This window comes from Pogona vitticeps, chromosome 1 (assembly GCF_051106095.1).
Source record: "Pogona vitticeps strain Pit_001003342236 chromosome 1, PviZW2.1, whole genome shotgun sequence".
NCBI lineage: Eukaryota > Metazoa > Chordata > Lepidosauria > Squamata > Agamidae > Pogona > Pogona vitticeps.
In genome coordinates, this window is record NC_135783.1 from 303979319 (window position 1) to 303997842 (window position 18524).

General features: G+C 41.1%; 1 protein-coding gene across 3 annotated transcripts in view; it reads right to left on the reverse strand.

Moving 5' to 3' along the window:
- The window catches only part of BUB1B (BUB1 mitotic checkpoint serine/threonine kinase B), a 37960-nt gene that overhangs the window by 14494 nt on the left and 4942 nt on the right, over positions 1 to 18524 (reverse strand). For all 3 annotated transcript variants that reach the window (XM_020795778.3, XM_020795780.3, XM_020795779.3), the window contains exons 5-17: positions 17010 to 17206; positions 15867 to 16045; positions 15584 to 15783; positions 12576 to 12670; positions 10450 to 10676; positions 9313 to 9425; positions 9009 to 9139; positions 8441 to 8490; positions 7050 to 7134; positions 6626 to 6728; positions 5324 to 5598; positions 2037 to 2194; positions 1583 to 1717 (exon numbers count right to left, since the gene is read on the reverse strand). In XM_020795778.3, the coding sequence (XP_020651437.3) occupies positions 1583 to 1717; positions 2037 to 2194; positions 5324 to 5598; positions 6626 to 6728; positions 7050 to 7134; positions 8441 to 8490; positions 9009 to 9139; positions 9313 to 9425; positions 10450 to 10676; positions 12576 to 12670; positions 15584 to 15783; positions 15867 to 16045; positions 17010 to 17206 (1948 nt within the window). The remainder of the gene's footprint in view (positions 1 to 1582; positions 1718 to 2036; positions 2195 to 5323; positions 5599 to 6625; positions 6729 to 7049; positions 7135 to 8440; positions 8491 to 9008; positions 9140 to 9312; positions 9426 to 10449; positions 10677 to 12575; positions 12671 to 15583; positions 15784 to 15866; positions 16046 to 17009; positions 17207 to 18524) is intronic.

The window sequence follows — 18524 nt, forward strand, 5'->3', positions numbered from 1 at the left end:
TGAAAATCTTGTAGGTATTTCTTGGACTAATATTTTTAGGACCAAAGCATCCATTTGAACTCATCTACTGGTGACATTCCATCATTCCTATTCAAACTCCTTTAATAATTTTCAACAGAACAACTCTGTTTGCCACATTGTATAATATAGTGCTAGTTTAAGACAGTGGTTCTTAACCTTGGGTTACTCAGGTGTTTTTGAACTGCAACTCCCAGAAACCCCAGCCAGCACAGCTGGTGCTGAAGGCTTCTGGGAGTTGCAGTCCAAAAACACTTAAGTAACCCAAGGTGAAGAACCACTGGTTTAAGAGAAAGAGGAGTAATTCATGAGGTCACCAGCTGTTTGGACAAACATTCATAGTACTGACACCATTCTTTCTTCCACAGAACAGCTATAGCAAGTTCAAGGTGGACAAACCACTGGCTTAGCCACATAACCCCATGGATGGCTGAGGTGTTGGCACCTTTTCTGCAGCCACAACCCTCCCAGTTCCCTCAGTTTTGACTGTTAGATCACTCCATCCATCCCTTCTCCTCAGGCAGCTGCTGGCTCCTGTCTCTTCAGACTGGGCCCTCCTTCAAAACCATTTTCTCTTCACATTTCATAGGGATATATGTTTTTCCCTTCTCAATTCAGACTGCTTTCTCTTTTGGACGGGGAAGAATCTTGTCCCACCTCATGTTCCAGCTTGCCCTCTCCTTGCCTTCCTGCTTGCCTGATTAGGATGGCTTGGGTGCTGCTTGGCTTTCTATGCCTCAATCTCTGCCACTGCACATAGAAACCCACAAAATAAACCACCCTGCAACGTGCTCACAATGCTGCTTGGAAAACATCGCAAAGTAGAAGAGAAGAGAAGGTAAAAGAAGGGTGAAGAGGAGAAAAAAAAAAGAGAGAGAGAGGAGTAGGAAAGCCATGGTAACTGCCGCTACCTCCACATTTCAGAAGTCATGTAAGAAGAAACAGGGAGGGGGCAGAAGAGCTGGTCTCTGGAAGGCCGTTTCTTCCTTCTCTCCTCATGGATTCCTGCCTTCCATCCTCATAGTTGTAACTACGTCATAATTTGGAACTTGGAAATGTATGTGTGCATGCACCCAGGAAGGAAAATGTGTGTGTATGTGCACGTGCATGTCTCATGGAGGGACTCTGCACTTCTGAATTTGCAACTACTGTACAGTGGACCCTCTACATAAGGAATTAATCCGTATTGGAATGGTGGCTGCAAGTCGAAAAGTCTGTAAGTCGAATCTCCATTGACCTACAATGCACTGAAAACCGATTAATCCCATAACCAGTGGTTTTTATTCTATTTTTATTCCATTTTGGTTTTTTCTGGTCTGTAAGTCGATTCTCTGGCTGCAAGTCGAATCTAAATTTTGCAGCCAGAGAAGTCTGTAACTCGAAAAGTCTGTAAGTCGAGCTGTCTGTAAGTCGAGGGTCCACTGTATACTATTGAGACAAACTGGAGGAAACACTTAAGTATATATACTGTCTTAATAATACATTCTAGCTTTTGTAACAGAAATATACTATATAATTTAAACCATGAGGGGTTTTTTTGTAAAAAAAGATCCTATTTCCTTACCTAGATGCACTTCTTTTTCTATTTCTATCCAAGGCATTGGCTGAGACTCCAAAACGAAGTTTGGAGATTTTGTCAACACCTCTGAAAGAGGTTGTAAGAGCTGTTTGCGCTGTTCAGCACCTTCAGGAGAATAATCTAAAATAGAAATTAACAATTCTGACAGATGCAAAATTCATAATTGTTAAAATGTTTTCATGATATTCCTTCCACAATCAAGCAGTTTTGTGTCAACATAGCAAACCTTGCCTTAATATTTAACATTACTGCTACTGTGCCATCTTCTCTCTTTACATTACCAGGATAACTAGCCTTTGCTTCCATTTGAAAGCAAAAGGCTTACTCTTCACCTAATCTAACAGAACCAGCTGTTGGCAATCCTTACTGCATTTCAGAAAGATAATGACAGGTTTATAATCAGTAAAAAAAAAAGTAAAGCTGTCAGCTATACACTCACCAGAGGCATTTTCAACATCACTGGCAATTTCATCAATGGAGCTTTGAGCCAACACTAGCTTCTCTGGGATTTGTTGAAACTTAATAGTAGAAATTTGTGTTGGTGAAGCTGAGGATGCAGAAGACCTGGTATCTTCTTGACTTGCCTCCATGATTGGACTACAAATAGTTGGGAAAGACAGATTAACTTGCACATGACAGATTTATTCAGAGATTTTTGGAAAATTCATGTCAATTATTTTGTATCAGATCTCTCTAGTGAACAGAGAAGTTTCTTTTTTGTGTTAGAGAAATTATATTTTTATGGAACACCTAGTGTTACATTATTAGCACCAAATCCTTATATTTAGAATCTGTTGAGACACAAATTCATCCCAGGATCTTTACTCATGGAGACAAAAAAGGGGCCTCAAACTTTTGCCTTGTGCTCTCTATCTCCCTGCATGTACAAGTCTGAGAGCGAAGTAACAATGAGATAGCTAATTCATCACAATTTAATATCCAAAACTCTGGTAACACCCCAAATACTTCCTTCACTAATTTCTTTGGACTAATAATACTCTTAGAACTGCAGCCTTTCTGGAGAATAAGTGGTGTGCTGGTACTGCAACGTGTCCCTGTTACAGTGGTGCCTCGACTTACGACCATTTCAAGCTACGACCAGCTCCGGCTGCAAATTTTGCTTTGACTTGCGAGCTGAGCTTCGAGTTACAACCAGAAAAAAGGCAGGGGAAACAAATTGCTAAACATTGGTGGCGAAGAGGCTGCTTCTTTGTAGCTCTTTCGCCCCAGCGGTTAGAGAGTATGCATTTGGAGGAGGCTTCAGACTGCCTGGCAAGGTGCTGCTTTCTACTTTTTAAAAACTGGCTGTTCTGGGTGGGTTTTGCAGCATGGGTTTGGGCTAGGTGGTGGGGTTATGTTTCTATGCTGTGATGGGTCTTGCAGGGTTTATTTGTTTTTTGGTTTCCCCTACCCCCATTTGCGATGGGTCTTGCAGTCTCTGTTCGCTTTTTGGTGATTTTTTTTTTTTTTTTTTTTTTTTTTTTGCTTTTCCGAAGGGTCTTGCAGTCTCTGTTTGCTTTTTGGGTTTTTCTTTTTGCTTTTTCGATGGGTCTTGCAGTCTCTGCCCCCCCCTTTGCATTTCCGATGGGTCTTGCAGTCTCTGTTTGCTTTTTGGGTTTTTCTTTTTGCATTTCCGATAGGTCTTGCAGTCTCCACTTGATTTTTTGGGTTTTTCTTTTTGCGTCTCCAATGGGTCTTGCAGTCTCTTTTGGTTTTCTTTTCTTTTCTATTTCCGATGGGTCTTGCAGGGTTTGTTTGCTTTTGGGTTTTTTTCCCTTTGGCCGAAACAGATCAATTGTGTTTCTGGTAGGTCTTGCAGGGTTTGTTTGCTTTTCTGGCTTTTTCCCCCCTTCGGCTGGAGTGGATTAATTGTGTTTCCGATGAGTCTTACAGTGTTTGGTGAAGTTTTTTTGGTGATGTTTTTCTTTAGTCGGAATGGATTAATGGCATTTCAATGCATTTCTATGGGAAATGGTGCTTCGACTTACAACCATTTTGAGTTACGACCATCATTCTGGAACCAACTAAATTTGTAATTTGAGGCACCACTGTATATTTCAGTCAACGCCTGCAAACCACCAGCAGGGATGGGCCGGCCCCATCTTACTCTGTTGGCCTTTCTGGGTCAGGAGAGCCAAACAAAGCAACTACAACTTTGTGGAATTCCAGAACCAGGGACTGCCTGAGGATTAAGACAGAATCAGCCTGATCTCTCTCACTTGCTACAGCTGAATTTGGTTCAACAGTACAATTAATTTTGAATGGCACTGGACTGTAAAGCATCAGACTACTGTAGACTAATGGAACCAAAAATCCTTTGATTCAGTTTTCATTCCAAGTTCTTATAAACCAGCCAGAAATAGAAAATGTTACCTTTTTGAACAGCACCAAGAAAACCCCAGTCAGGGAGCCTGCCAGTCACGTTGACTATAGTATTCTAACTGTTGCAGTTTAAAAAGAAAACCCCATCTCTGACACTGCTATAGCATCACATGATATACCTGCTGCGTGCTCTGATTTTTAAATACATTTTTTACTCTTGCCCTCACTTAATCTCTCCCAACTCCCATGTAAAGCAAACACAATGTCTGACCCAAGCTCATCCAGTGAACTACACAGCACAGTGCAAACTTTAATTTAACAACCCCCAGTTCTTATTTGACTCTCTGATACCTCACACCACTGAATTCTACATTTCAGGGTGTTGTCTTGATTGTGCTCAATTTGGTCAGATTACTGTTTCACAATGAACAGAACAAAGCATTCAGTCATGGGCTGAAATCATTTTGCACACAACAGGGATGATGTCCTTAGCAGAGCAGGCTGAGATTGGTCTAGATCTTCCCTTTGTGATTTTAGGCTATGTATAGCTTGCATGCAATGTGATGAACTTGCATGCACCCCAAATCACAAAAGAAAGCCTTTAATCAGAAGCAATTCATTATGCAGGTGGACCCTGGCCAACAAAATTTTGGCAATATATTCCATCACCAGAGAGATGGGAGTACTGTGTCCTCTCAATCTGCCAAGTTTCAGGAAACTGGTCAACATGACACATAGGTTTCAAGCTACTAGGAATAGTGGCAGAGGTTTTGAGAACACCACGAAAACACCAAACCACCACTTAATATCCTCTTCATGTAGGCAAGGCAGATGCATGTTTTCTGCTAGATTAAATACAGTGGTGCCTCGCACAGCGAGGTTAATCCGTTCCGGATTAACCCTCGCTGTGTGAAACATCGCTCAACGGAAAGTAAAAAGCCATTGGAACGCATTAAACATGGTTTAATGCGTTCCAATTCGGCTGAATACTCACTGTTGTGCGATGTTCCGGGATGGCCGGCAGCCATTTTCGCGCCCTCCCCTCGCTGAACGAGGGCGCGAAAACGCTGCAATCAGCTGTCCGGCAGGTCCAAAATGGCCGCCGGAACAGCCGAAATGGCGGGGCGCAGCGTTTTCGCGCCCTTGGTAAGCGAGGGGAGGGCGCGAAAATGCTGCACGCGGCCCTTTCGGCTGTTCTGGCAGCGTTTTCGCGCCCTCCCCTCGCTTACCAAGGGCGCAAAAACGCTGTGCCCCGCCCTTTCGGCTGTTCCAGCGGCCGCGGAACAGCTGATCGGCAGATCGCAAAAACGGCATCGTTGCGCGGATTCGTCGCTCTACGGAGCGACCGTTGCGCGAGGCACCACTGTACACTTAAGTCTGCAGAACTCTGATCTTTTAAGTTACCTTAGCTTTTTCACAAAGAGGGCCTCAGTATATGGATCTTCACTAACAACTGTTTGCTGATTCAGCTGTGCAGTCTTAGATTCTGAGCACTTCCCCTTTGGCTTCTCATCAAGCTGATTTCTCTGTTCTGTCACCCCGTGAAATGGAGTTGATGCCAGATGGGCAGCCCTAACAAAGTCACAGGTATCTTCAGGGTTAGGACAGAGGACTTTGTTCCTGTATGAACCTGTGAGAATTGCATCTTCATTCAAAGGTTCAATTTCATGGATAATTTCCTAGAGAAGCATAGCAAAGATTAGCACAACCACCACAAAAAAAATTTTTTTTAGTTTAACTTGTTTGGAATTCCCTCTGAGTAAATTCATGAGGTAGGTAGGTAGAAACATACACATGCATATCTATTTCTCTGTCTCACATAAGAAAATGAAACTACTGCTATGTTTCACAACATGGAGGAAAATAACTTGTTTTGGTCATTTTATTATGGAGGATAAAAGTCTACTTCCACATATAAACTACAAATTAGGTTAGAATGAAAACATCACATCCATAAGTGGGCAATTGCTTTATTATACCAACCAATCACAAAACAGCAAGCTTCCAAGTTCATCAAAATTCTACATTAGTCTAAATAGTACAAAAATGAGGGACCCTTCTTGATTTCCCCAAAGTACCCATAAATCTAGATAAAATACTGTGTTCATTTTATTAGCAGGTGCCACTCCATTGTCCAGATAGCAATACTACAGCCCCTCAAAAGTCTGTTTTAGAGGGATCCTCAATCCAGAGCAGGTAGAGGAAACTGCTGTCTTCCCATTCCACTGACAGAAGCAGTTCCATCAGCAGAAGGACCTAGTTTGCTTCCACTCAGACATTGGTATTATGTAGCAATTAGGCAGTATCTTGGGGTTAAACAGGGCACCATATCCAAATCAGAAACATTAATGTTAAAATGTAGAATTTGTCCCAAAGGCACTGATTCCTTCTCAAATTTTAGAAACATTCCTTTTCCAAATGATTTTTGCTACACCTCAGCTTGAGAGCTTCTTTGCACAACAAAAATTAAAATGTGCATATTTACAGAAATAAGGTGTGTACACATGCCCGGTGTATACTTTTTTGGTGAACACAGTCTTTAGAGATAAGAGGACACAGTTGGCTTTTATGCTTATGCCTCCATTCATAAGGTAGAAGGATATGCCTGAATGCTATTTTTAGTGGAAAGATAGGGTAGGTACATTTTTTAATGTAATAAATAAATATTCTACGCACAGGTCTCCAAAAACACTGTGAAAAACTTACAGAGTTTTCAGGAGGTATGTTTTCCTTGGCAGCAATACTTTCTGAAGGTTTGCGATCAGCAAGAGGACATCTGGTACGTACCAGGGAAGGGCCAGTAGAAAGACTAAATGTAATATAAATAAATGCATACTTTGATTTCTAATGTCAAATTAACTTCATTTAAGAATGTCACAGCTTGGTTCTGCATCTCCAACAACACTGGAGGACATATCACCTACAGCAATTATGAAATACTTTAATCCATATTAAAGGTGGTATGTGCATAAGGAAAAATCAAAAACACAAGAAATAATGCTACCAGAATTGGAGTTACTAGGCATCAGCTTTTGATTGAAAAACTGGTTTGAATGCAAATTATTCTCAATAATGAGATATTTGAAAATAAAACTGAACGCACTCTCTCTGGTGCTTCATCTATATTTACCTGGCACTCTCACTTTCTAAAGCAGATGACTCATCAAAAATAGAGAAAGGCACAGAAGGATTCACTGCAGGAAGAATCTCAGACTCTGGAAGAGAAAGCCAATAAATGTTATACTCATTTGGGGAAAAAAGGAGCAAAAGTGCTTGTGACTAAACATATTACAAAGATTTGCTGTGGAACACCAGTGGGTGTTGGACAGCTCTTAATGCTGCTGCACTGGAAATTTTTAGCTACGTAAAATTTTTTGTAAGAAGTGAAAAGGTAGGGAATGTTGAAGAATCCATATTACAGAAGCTGTAAGGCAAGTAAGACGGCAGCTTGATCTAGAATGGTTTCAGAACAAATTTGCACCTAATTTCTGTAAAACCAGTGTTCAGTGCATGTCTAACACAGAAAACTATGAATTACTTGGTAACTGGTACTGCTTTGACATGGGTCTCTGTTTCCCCTATGACCACTGCATATTTAAATTTGTCTACTACAAAATCTTATCTGGAGGTTTTTCCTATATTTTGAACAGCCTATTATAGGCTGTTCAAACAGGATTCAACACAGCTTCAGTGCACTCTGGATGAGCTTTCACTTTCTCTTGCCTCACTTCCCTGAGGAGTGAGGCTCTGGAGTGAAGCAGCAAAAGGCCCAAATCATGGACCAGTTTTTTTTTTAAAGTCTCTTATAATAGGCTGTTCCTGTATTTGGACTCAAAAGTCTCCATCTGTCTGTAGGACTGTCTTTTATCACTGTTTCTATAGCGTGGTGCTTTTGCACCTAGGAACAAAACTATGGCTGTTTGTTTTATCTTTTAAACACCAGAGAGCAAAGAGCACTGTTCTCTAGGTTCCAGACCCTTTTACAGATTCAAAACTTGGACATTCTGATTGGCTGGCTGACTCATGACATCACTTGATAAAACATTTTTCAGGCAATTTGTCAAAGAGAGAGAGAGTGCACTGAAAAAAGTATCATGAAAGAAACATGAAACGTGTTTACGAAAGGGAGTACACATATATGTCATTTATGTTTTAGAGGCTCTCTTTCAATTATTCTGTTCATAGCAATTACTAGAAGAACATTTATTACACAAACGGGGGGCTGTTTGAAACACAAAAGGGCTGGCTTGCCACATAATGTAAGAGAAGAATTCAACAAATTTAAGTATGTGTTTCACAAAATAGTAATTTCAGGACAGGTATGATAATCTATTGTATGTCAAGACCACCGAATGACTGCAGGTTCCAGTGTTATAATTAAGTGGGGGAGGGGGGGTCTCACCACCGAATGACTGCAGGTTCCAGTGTTATAATTAAGTGGGGGAGGGGGGGTCTGATCACTATCTCCTTGCATGCACTGCTTCATGAAAGGTATTTAAAGAGCGTGTGAAGAGAACTTACCGCTAGAACTTGACTTCTTGTGTTGAACATTTTCATTAATCTCAAGATTGCTGCAAGCAGAAGTGCAGGGATTTATTCTAAAGAGGACTCTACTAACTCAGAGAAGCAAATCCAAAACCAACAACATATGAAGTCATTTCTTCTGATTCTTAAATGTCTTCTGAAACAATGTAACACTTAAAATATTTTCTTGTTCATATATCAGCTGAAATGATAGCCCATAGCTTATGTCTGTAAAAAGGTGCTGATGATATCAGCAAGTGTGATATTTGTTTGGAAATGAAACATTTCTTACTTCTCTCTTGAGAATCGTGCCTCCCATATAATCTGTTTCATTTTCAGGAAGCAGTGGGAGCCACAGGATGGGAGGAGGAAGTCTTCAGTGACACACCAGTGAAGTCATTCCACCTGCAGTTAGTTTTAGTGAATGAAGATTTCCTACTCCCATCTCACAGTTTTATGTTGGTGTAAGTTATAAAGCAAGATTTTAACCACTCTATTATTAAGCAAATAAATTAGTATTATTTTAAAAGTCATCTTCCTTTCCCCATACTAACTTCCACACTACCTTTTCAAAGAAAAACAATCCAAAAGAGATCCTTCAGAATCTGTTAGGGCTTGCTGTCTTTTGATTGCAGGAGGCTTCAGATCCTCTGCCATGTCTTCTAACATAGCTGCAGGTTCCTGCTCTCCTGCTTGCTGCAATTATTGAAGAAGGGGGGGGGAGGTCACAAAGCAGGTTCCAAATCTCATTCTACGAGCATCAAAAAGGCAATTTCTTACTATATTGGAATGGGAACTCTTATAATCTATGGGAAATACAGCATTTACTACAAGCACATACATTTTCTGAAGTCATGATGGGATATTACCTGTGCAGATGGCCCCTGCTTATTATTTTCTTGCTGCTCTTTCACCATTTTCTCTATCTCCTCAATCTTCTTCTGTAGCTCAGCTTTTTTCTTAGCTATGTTCTGTAGCTCTTCTATATTAACGAGAAGTAAAAAAGGCACCATTTATTCTTCTCAGTGAAACTGTAACTAGAATTACCAAGTCTAAACCCAAGTCACCTTTTAGATGACAGGAGTAGGAAGGAATAACATTTTATTACAAACATAATGCTAACATCAGAAAAAGAATATTACACCTGTATAGTTATTGGTATCATGGAAAATGGTTGAATCAGCTAATAATTCCTACATTCACAGGGATGCTGCATTAAACCAACTCTTACAAAGTACACTAGAGGAATAATCTAGATCACTAGTTCTCAACCTTGGCTTACTCAGGAGTTGTGGACTGCAACTCCCAGAAGCCTTCACCACCAACTGTGCTGGCTGGGGTTTCTGGAAGTTGCAGTTCAAAAACATCCGAGTAACAAAGGTTGGGAACCTAGGATCTAGATTAAAAGGCAAGGGAGTGGGATCTCACACTACACACTATGCTTTTTCTTGAAAACCCAGTTTATTCACTTTTTGTGTCTTGTTCTTGTTTAGACCTGAAGGCAAATTTCACACATTCATAAGTACCTATTGGCAAGTAAGTTGCAACATGTCTTGCCCAGCCTAAAAAAAGCCTCTATAGGGAAAAAATTATTTGAAGAGATGTGCTACTTTACGATGAAAGCAAGGAATCTGCATTGTTTACAGAATAATCCAGAAGTTGAGTCCTGGCAACTGGGCTCTTATTAGGCTGAAATGTTTCGCTACTCATCCAAGTAGCTTCTTCAGTATTTGGATGAGTAGAGAAACATTTCAACCTAATAAGAAAGAAGTCCAGTTGTCATGACTCAGCTTCCAGATAACCTCACCTAGATGACTGAGAATCTTCACAGATATAATCCAGAAGTACTTTTGAACTGCTTTTTTTAAAAAAAATCACATGACATTGACTATGGTGACCTTTGTAAATTATGAATGCTTTCTTGCCTAAAACTTTTCTAATAATGACTGACATTAAGAAGTAATGGAGTTTTTTAAAAAATTTTCCCAACCATTTCCAGAAGTTACCTTCTCTTTTCTTCTTTGCTTTGTTTCTGTAGATTTCAGCCCTAATTTCTTCCAAGGAGAACTCTTCCACTCCAGCATATACTTTATCTTTACAATACATTGGTTGTTCTTTTTTTTCCTGACTATCTTGCTGATGGCTTTGTACGCGATGTAGTGGATCTTCGTCTTTCCCAGGCTTTCTTACACTTAGCACACAATTCATGCTAGACTCTATTTTACAAGGAGTCCTGGGGAAGAACAAACAGGTGACGTAAGGAAAGAGAAACCAATAAATTGTTCATCAAATTATTAGGAAGTCACCTCCTACAAGATTTTTTAAAAAATCATTTTGAGACATGGAAAGAAGAGCAATTTGTCCAACAGACAAATGTAATTTGACTACCTATTTTTGCAGGCTTTGTAAATTTGACTACATCCGTGTTAAAGAAATCACGTAAGAAGTTATAAGAAAAAAATGACAGCAAGTAAGGTTGAGGGAAGATGAGAATGAAGTAGCAGATTTACCACTTCCAAAGTCCTGTCAGCTCACACCACCCAAGATAGAGATGTCCCTTCTTACCCCTCAGCTGGCAGGTTTTTAAGTGGTTAAACTCATTTATCCAAAAGGACTGTGTTATATAATAACATACAGGAAATCAGCCATAAACTCTGGCCTCACAAAATAACAGGAGGACAGTAAATTGAAGGTCTTTGCTGCTGACAACATCTTATAAGGATGGAAGATGAATAGCCATGGAGCTTTGTGCAAGTATACCAAGATCCTCTGCAGCAAATATGTCCCAATATATTCAGACTTTTGCATTTAATACAAATTATGAGCCCTTCTATTTTTAGGAGAATATTTAGAGTAGACCTTTGGTCTAGATGGGCGGGACAGAAATCCAATAAATAAATAAAACAAATAAATTTACAGGCTACAGCTGCAAGCCTTGTATTTAACAGGGTCTGGATTTTTGTATTTAGAAGTGATGGCTCTATTACCAGACCTATATTCTGTTCTGAAAACATACAGGCCTCTGACTCTAATTACAAGAATTAAGGAGCACCATAGAAAGATATGAAAAGTGTTCCACCTATATTCAATATGTACAGTGGACCCTCGACTTACGGAATTAATCCGTATTGAAGCAGTGGCCGCAGGTCGAAAAGTCTGTAAGTCGAGGGTCCATTTCCCATAGGAATGCACTGAAAGCCATTGAATCCATTCCAACCAAAGGAAAAAAAATCCCGGGCTTCTAAAGCTGCACCTGCTGCCCTCTGCCTCCCGTCCCCGTGGGGACAGGAGACAAGAAGGCAGCGGGTGCAGCTTTCGAAGCACCAAAAGCCAAAAGCTGGCAGCAGGTGCAGAGGTTGGGGTGGTTTTTGGCTTGCCAGGAGCCTGGCAAGCCGAAAGCCACTCCACGCCCACTGGCGGCTTTCGGGGCTATGAAAGCTGCACCCGCTGCCCTCTTGTCTCCTGTCCCCAGTGCCCTCTGCCTCCTATGGACAGGAGGCAGAGGGCACTGGGGACAGGATACAAGAGGGCAGCTGGGGTAGCTTTGAATTTCATGCCCTTTCCACCTGCCTTTTGTAGGTCGAAGCTCCGGCCACAAGTCAAACTAAAATTTTGCGGCCGGAGCTTTTCAAACCTTGAAATTTCCGCAAGTAAGGACCTTTGTAATTCGAGGGTCCACTATACTGAAGTATGGCTATAGCATTTTACGCAAGATTCCTGTTTCTATAACTGAAACAAAATCTGAGCATTTGTTTGTGTTCTTTGATTATCTGCCACTTTTACAGATTGTTAGTAATATAAAAACAAAACACTCTGGAATTGCTTCCTTAGCCTAAGAGCTATTAAAACCTCAGTCCCTTGGAATATAAGGCTATTATACAAAGTTTAAAAAAGATTTTTGTTCCAGCAGAGCAGTGCAATTTTCTTTATCAACTGTTCTAGTCTTAAACTGTTGAATAAACTCCTAGAGAAACAATAAGGGACCTCACGGGCATTGTTTTATACATAAGAAACCCCAAACATATCAGTTTTACTACAATACCCACTCATAGAGCAGAGTTTTGCAACTTCACACCCCATCCCCCGTATCCTTCTGGCTGCTGTTTAATTAGTGAAAGCAAAAAAACCTTACATGGCTTGTTGCTGTGCAGACTCCTCAACATATGGGGTAAAACTGGGGACTACAACAGGAGTTACGTTAGCAGAATCCATATTGTTCCGGGGACGCTGAAGGAAAAGAAAGCCACTGTTGGTATCATGACGTATCACACCTGTGTGCCTTTTGAGGGCCTTTTAAAACATGCATCATCCTGTCCCTTACATCAGGAGTGCCAACATGTGCCCTTGCAGATACTGCTGGATTAGAACCCCCATTAGTTTTCAGCACTGGTCATGCTGAATAGGGATTAGGGATGCTGCAACTCAACACCTTCTGAGGATCACAAATTGCCCATCCCGCCTCACAAAAAACTGCACTATAAATGCTAGTAACCCTCAGGCTCTTTAACAAAATTGTCAACTTTACCAGAGTTTTGTTCTTGATTGATTAATTACAGAAAGATAAAGCAAAGTTAAGTATAGGAAATAGAGCATTTTTAGGATCAGTGTAGAACTGGCAACTTCCTCTCTTAGACTGCACTTCGGTATTTTGTATAGTTGCTTTTTTTAAAAGAAAAGCTAGACTGAGACTCACAATGTATTTTTTTTTAAATCTCTATTGTGGTCATATTTTAGAATCTGCTTTCTTTCAACTCTAATGAAAGAGACCAAACAAAAGGAACTAAACAAAACCAAAGCTCTTTTTAAATTGTTCTATGGAATTAACTGAAAAGTCTCTAATGTTAAATTGAGAGCCACTCTGTTGCATGGGACAGACAGAAAGACTAGGACTCTGCTCCATTCTACCCTAAGCACCAGAGAGACCTCAGCTTTCCCTTCCACAATATGCCACATTTTCCCTATACAGTGGTGCCCCGCACCACGACGATAATCCGTTCCCCTGAAATCGCTGTTAAGCGAAAACATCTTGCAGCGAAAAACAATTCCCCATTGGAATGCATTGAAGCCCATTTAATGCATTCCAATGGGGAAATTACCTTGTCATCCAGCGAAGATCGGCCATAGGGGAAGCCATTTTCCGAGCGCCGATCAACTGTTAAAATGGCTGCCCTGTAAAGCATGGGTTCGGAAAACACAGGGCAGCCATTTTGTGAAGCCAGAAAAATCGTCGTTTTGCAAACAAATAGTTTGTGAAGCAAGGACCTAATCATCGTCAAATGAAAATCCCCCATAGGAAACATCATTTTGCAATCGCTATAGCGATCACAAAAAAAGTCATCATCATGTGATTTCGCCGTTCTGTGGGGTTGTCGTCATGCAGGGCACCACTGTACAAATAAGGCTCAGAATATATTTACTGACAAAAAACAAATGACAAGTATTTTAGCAGGAAGAGAGCTCTCTGTATTTAAGGCTTGATGAGTTGAAAGCTAGAGGAGCATTCCTTCTGACCATCTAAGAAAAGAGGCTGCACTCATGGGCAAAATCATACTGGAGCAGCTCAGGGTGCAAACTTTAAGAGTGCCACAGATTAAGTGCAAAACATTTTCCAGCCACCACTGACTTATTTTTATTTTTAAATACTTATGTTTTTAGTGTAAGCCACCATCGACATCTGTTAGCAGGCAAAAAGACAATAAATATTTTAAATAAAAGACATTTAGGAAGTGGTTTTCTCAGTCCCATCGCCTGCACCTCCAAGTGATTTTCAGTGGCAGTTGAACAGTCCATAACTCTATCCACCATAACAGACTGGCTCTCCATTTACTATGTGAAATGTTCCAATTAATTCCATGGAAAAATTTAAACAGAGCCTGGGTTCCAATTACCGTAATTTTTGCTCCATAAGACACATCTGACTATAAGATGCACATAATTTTAGAGGGAGGAAAACAGGAAAAAAACTTCAGTCACGCCTGGCTGTCTGGGCGGTGGCGGGAACCATAGCCCAAGTAGTAATCGTGGGCTCCCTGCTCTCGTTTATCGTTACCTGGTTCCCCCACACACACCCTTATTTTTGGGGGAGTGCAGAAGAGACACCTCAGCCAGTCCCTGACAGGCATCCTGAGAGACAGAAGAGAGAGAGGTGGGAAGGGGAGAGGAAGGAAGAGGAAAGTGTGAAGAGGAGCCACCACCACTGTGTGAGCAAAAGGGCTGGCAGAGCGAAAAGCAAGGCAAGGGTGAGAAGAAAGCTGAGACAAATGAGAAGAGAGGAAAGCTACGGAGGGGGGAGGAGGAGAAGACACTTATTGTGCTCCCCCATATTGAGTCTCCCCTTATATCGCATTCCCCTGGTAATGGCGGTGCAACAGCACATGCCCTTCTGATGTTCAGGTCCTGGCCTAGTGAGGGAGACGCAGAGAGATGAGAGAAACCCGGAGCGGAGGGTTGACCAAAGAGGAGGAGTACAGTGGCATGGGCTCTGGGGGGTCTGCACCATTTTTTACAGTATTCACTCCATAAGATGCGCACACTTTTCCCTCCATTTTTTTTTTGGGGGGGAGAAGTGTGTCTTATGGAGCAAAAAATACGGTAGCTCCTGCGCTTTAATCTGTTTCAAAAGAGTTGAGAGTACTCCAGATTCTAAAATATGGACAGAACTGAAAAAAACATTTGGTGAGAACAAGATCCCCGAATCTAAGTCTAGCTTTTTTTAAGTGTGTAGACAAAGTACCAATTTCATTTAATTAGCCAATTCTCTGACAACTACTCCAGCCTAAAATTATTTCTTCTCATTATAGCAAGAAACAGTACTGGTTCCACAATTCTGAAGTATGTTGCTGAAGACTTCTTCTAATCTGAATGTTCAACATGTTAGCCAGTTGACATGTGCAAGAGCAATTTGAATACCAAGTAATAAAGCAATAAGCATTCAGAACAAACAGTTTGAACTTTTGCACTTTAAGAATAGTAAAGAGAGAAGATTCCATTCAGAATGAGCCTCAATAACATCAATGTCAGAAGAGTATCTAATTCTCCATCATCTTGGGAAACATTTACTTCAGAAAGAATTAAGAGCTTTTAGATAGCAACATCCCATATATCTCAACTTAAATGAGTAGGTCTGCCATTTCTTCTTACCCTGCCTAGGTTCCATGGTCCTGCCTGCAATTCATTCTCCTTAAACTTTACTGGTGGAGGTGCAACCCATGACTGTGGTACAAGTGGTAGAAGCTCAGGTCTAGAAGCCACATCTCTGTTTTCATCGAATACAGCAAAGGCTGGACAATTCGATCTTTGCTGAGATGATGGAATCTGAAGTGTTTGTCCTTGGATTGGGACTAGAAGAACATGATTATGAAGTTAAACATCCACAGTTCAGGCCGTACTAATAATGGCACAAAATTAGCCAGGCTCAACTTACACTTCACTGCATTTCCTACTCGGCTGATTGGGGCTTTCACTGTTTTCTTTCCTCTTCCCTTAAGTTCTGCCAATGTGGTTCTCTGAGGTTCAGAAGGAAGACTATCCAGTGGCTCTTCCACATCACAGTCTATCTCTAGGTTTTCCAAAGCCTGTCGAGACACACGGGCCTGGAACTGTCTGAACACAGAAACAGCAAAATCTTTGATGTGTACACACTACTGCTTCAGAACTAATAGGCTGGCTTGGATGCAGAGATGCTGCATGATTGGTAAAGCACTTTTACTTCTGCAAGACATTCCTTGCTGAATTTGTTAAATTTTCCCACTCTGCAGAAACCGCCCCCCCACACGCATTGTTTCAGAGGGTCTACTCAATATTTGGAGAGGCACAGAAGGCCACCATGTGTGGAGTACAGCAAAATGACTGGCAACGTTACTTTTCCAGAATAACAAGTAATATTTACTGCTTGCTTCTGAAATATTAGAATGCACATTTGGGGGTTATTTGGACATTTTCTCACTGGCATCTTTTGGTGAGATTACACCTTAGAACTAGTACTAATGCACTAATCAGCATGGGCCAGGGCTATGCTGGCTATAGTTCAAAAAGTAAACTATCCACACTTTGGGTGTTCATATAAGAACAAGTTAAAAGGCAACATACTACTAGCATATCACTCTTAAACCAGAAGCAATACTTTGAGGCAAAAAAAGGAAATAAAAAATCAGATTAATCCTAAAATACTAGCTTCTGAACACAGCACTCTCAAGATGCAGCTTCAGGAGTGATACAGATAGTTTTAAAAGACTGTTAGGTCTCTGGATGCTTGCAGCAGATTAGCAAATATTTCTGATTCCCTATTGTTTATTGCAATGTAAAAATCATTCCCCTCTAAATCGTATCACTTAAATGAAGTAGTATGGGGTTATCATGGAATGGATTTGTGTATGAAAGGTTGTGAGCGAATTTCAGTGACGATACTCAAATTAGTTTGATACTCAAAACAAATTTATGTGGTCAGAATTCTTCTGTTCCTTGCCAGGCTCCAGTTGGCACTCTCTCTGCAAAAAAAATAAAATAAAACAAAACCCTGTAAGCAGATCCTTTAAGTCCAAATCCTACAGTCCTTGTGACAGGTTACCTGTGATGGCAGAGTAGTTTATCCATAGGCTCCGCTTTGCACAGAAGCCCATCCTGGAAGATTAAGTCTGCTTTCCTGTAATTCCCTCTTGCCTCAAGTTCCTCTGCCCAAGTGATGTAGAGTTGTGCCAGTGATGTGCCTATGCCTTGGCTGTGAAGATAGCCATACAGGTCCAGAGGTTCACTGCAACAGTTCCCCTGAAGAACATAAGGGAGTGAAGGCTTTCTCATACCAAAAAAAGAAGCAAATGTTCTTTAAAGGAGCAACATCAGACAGAATTCAGCAGCTTCTAGCTCCCTATAGCTGTTTTGAAACAAAGAACCACAAGAATCTCCACTTCCTTTTTGTTTCCCAGTCATTATGGGCTCAAGTAATTTCAAACATTGTTCAGTGAGCCATCCAGTCAGTGAAAACCATGTATCTACAGGATTTGTGAAACACAGTATCATCTGCACTCTCAAACCAAGCCATTCCCTCCTTAAAACATAAGCCGTTCTTAAGGTTTGATTAATTAGCTCAAGGTCCTTCCCCCCCCCCTTTTTTCTTTGAAAGGCTAGGATTTTATGCACATAAATTGAAGTAAGGCATCCCTCTGCCACTCCCATCCCAGTTCTCTCAGCCCTCAGGATCAAACAAGTGGATCTAATTCTTAAAGAATCATATAGGATTATTACCGGCTACTCTAAACCTAACCCCATTGAAAAATCCATTATGTGGTTAGCAATGCCTTTCCAAAAGTATGTTGAGAGCTACTACCAACTAGTGAATAAGGTAACAGAGCAACAATCACATCCATTTCATGGACACAAACCCCTCAGTTTATTTATTTATTTATTTGATTTATACCCCGCCCATCTAGTATATTCTACCACTCTGGGCGGCTAACAACAAGCATATATACAATTAAATAATATAAATCATTGACATCATAGTAACAAAACATTCCAAAAGATGATAAATGATAGATAGCCAAGAGAAAGGAAGTTAAATGCTGGCAGGAGGGAAGGCCTGGATGTAAAGCCATGTTTTTAGTTGGGTTTTAACTGTACCCAGCGTAGGGGCCGCACGAATCTCAGGAGGAAGACTGTTCCAAAGATGAGCCACTGCCGAGAAGGCCTGGTTTCGAGTCTTTTCCCTCCAGGCCTCGGCGTCAGGCTCCTCAGCCTCACCTCCTGGCTCGCGCGGGTGGTCCAGGTAGATCTTGGTGGGAGCAGGCGTTCCGCCAAGTATCGAGATCCCAAACCATTTAGGGCCTTATAAGTAAGCATTAAAACTTTGAAATTGATGCAGAAACGAATGGGCAGCCAATGGTCTGGCCAGGGTAGGAGAAATGTGCTGGAATTTTCTCACTCCAGTAAGGAGCCTGGCCACTGCATTCTGCACCATCTGAAGTTTCCACGTCAACCTCAAAGGCAGCCCCACATAGAGCGCGTTGCAGTGGGTTACAATCAAGGAAATGCTTCCTGCACATATCCCAAGCTCTAAATACTAAACCAGAGAAGGCCAGGCTAAGTC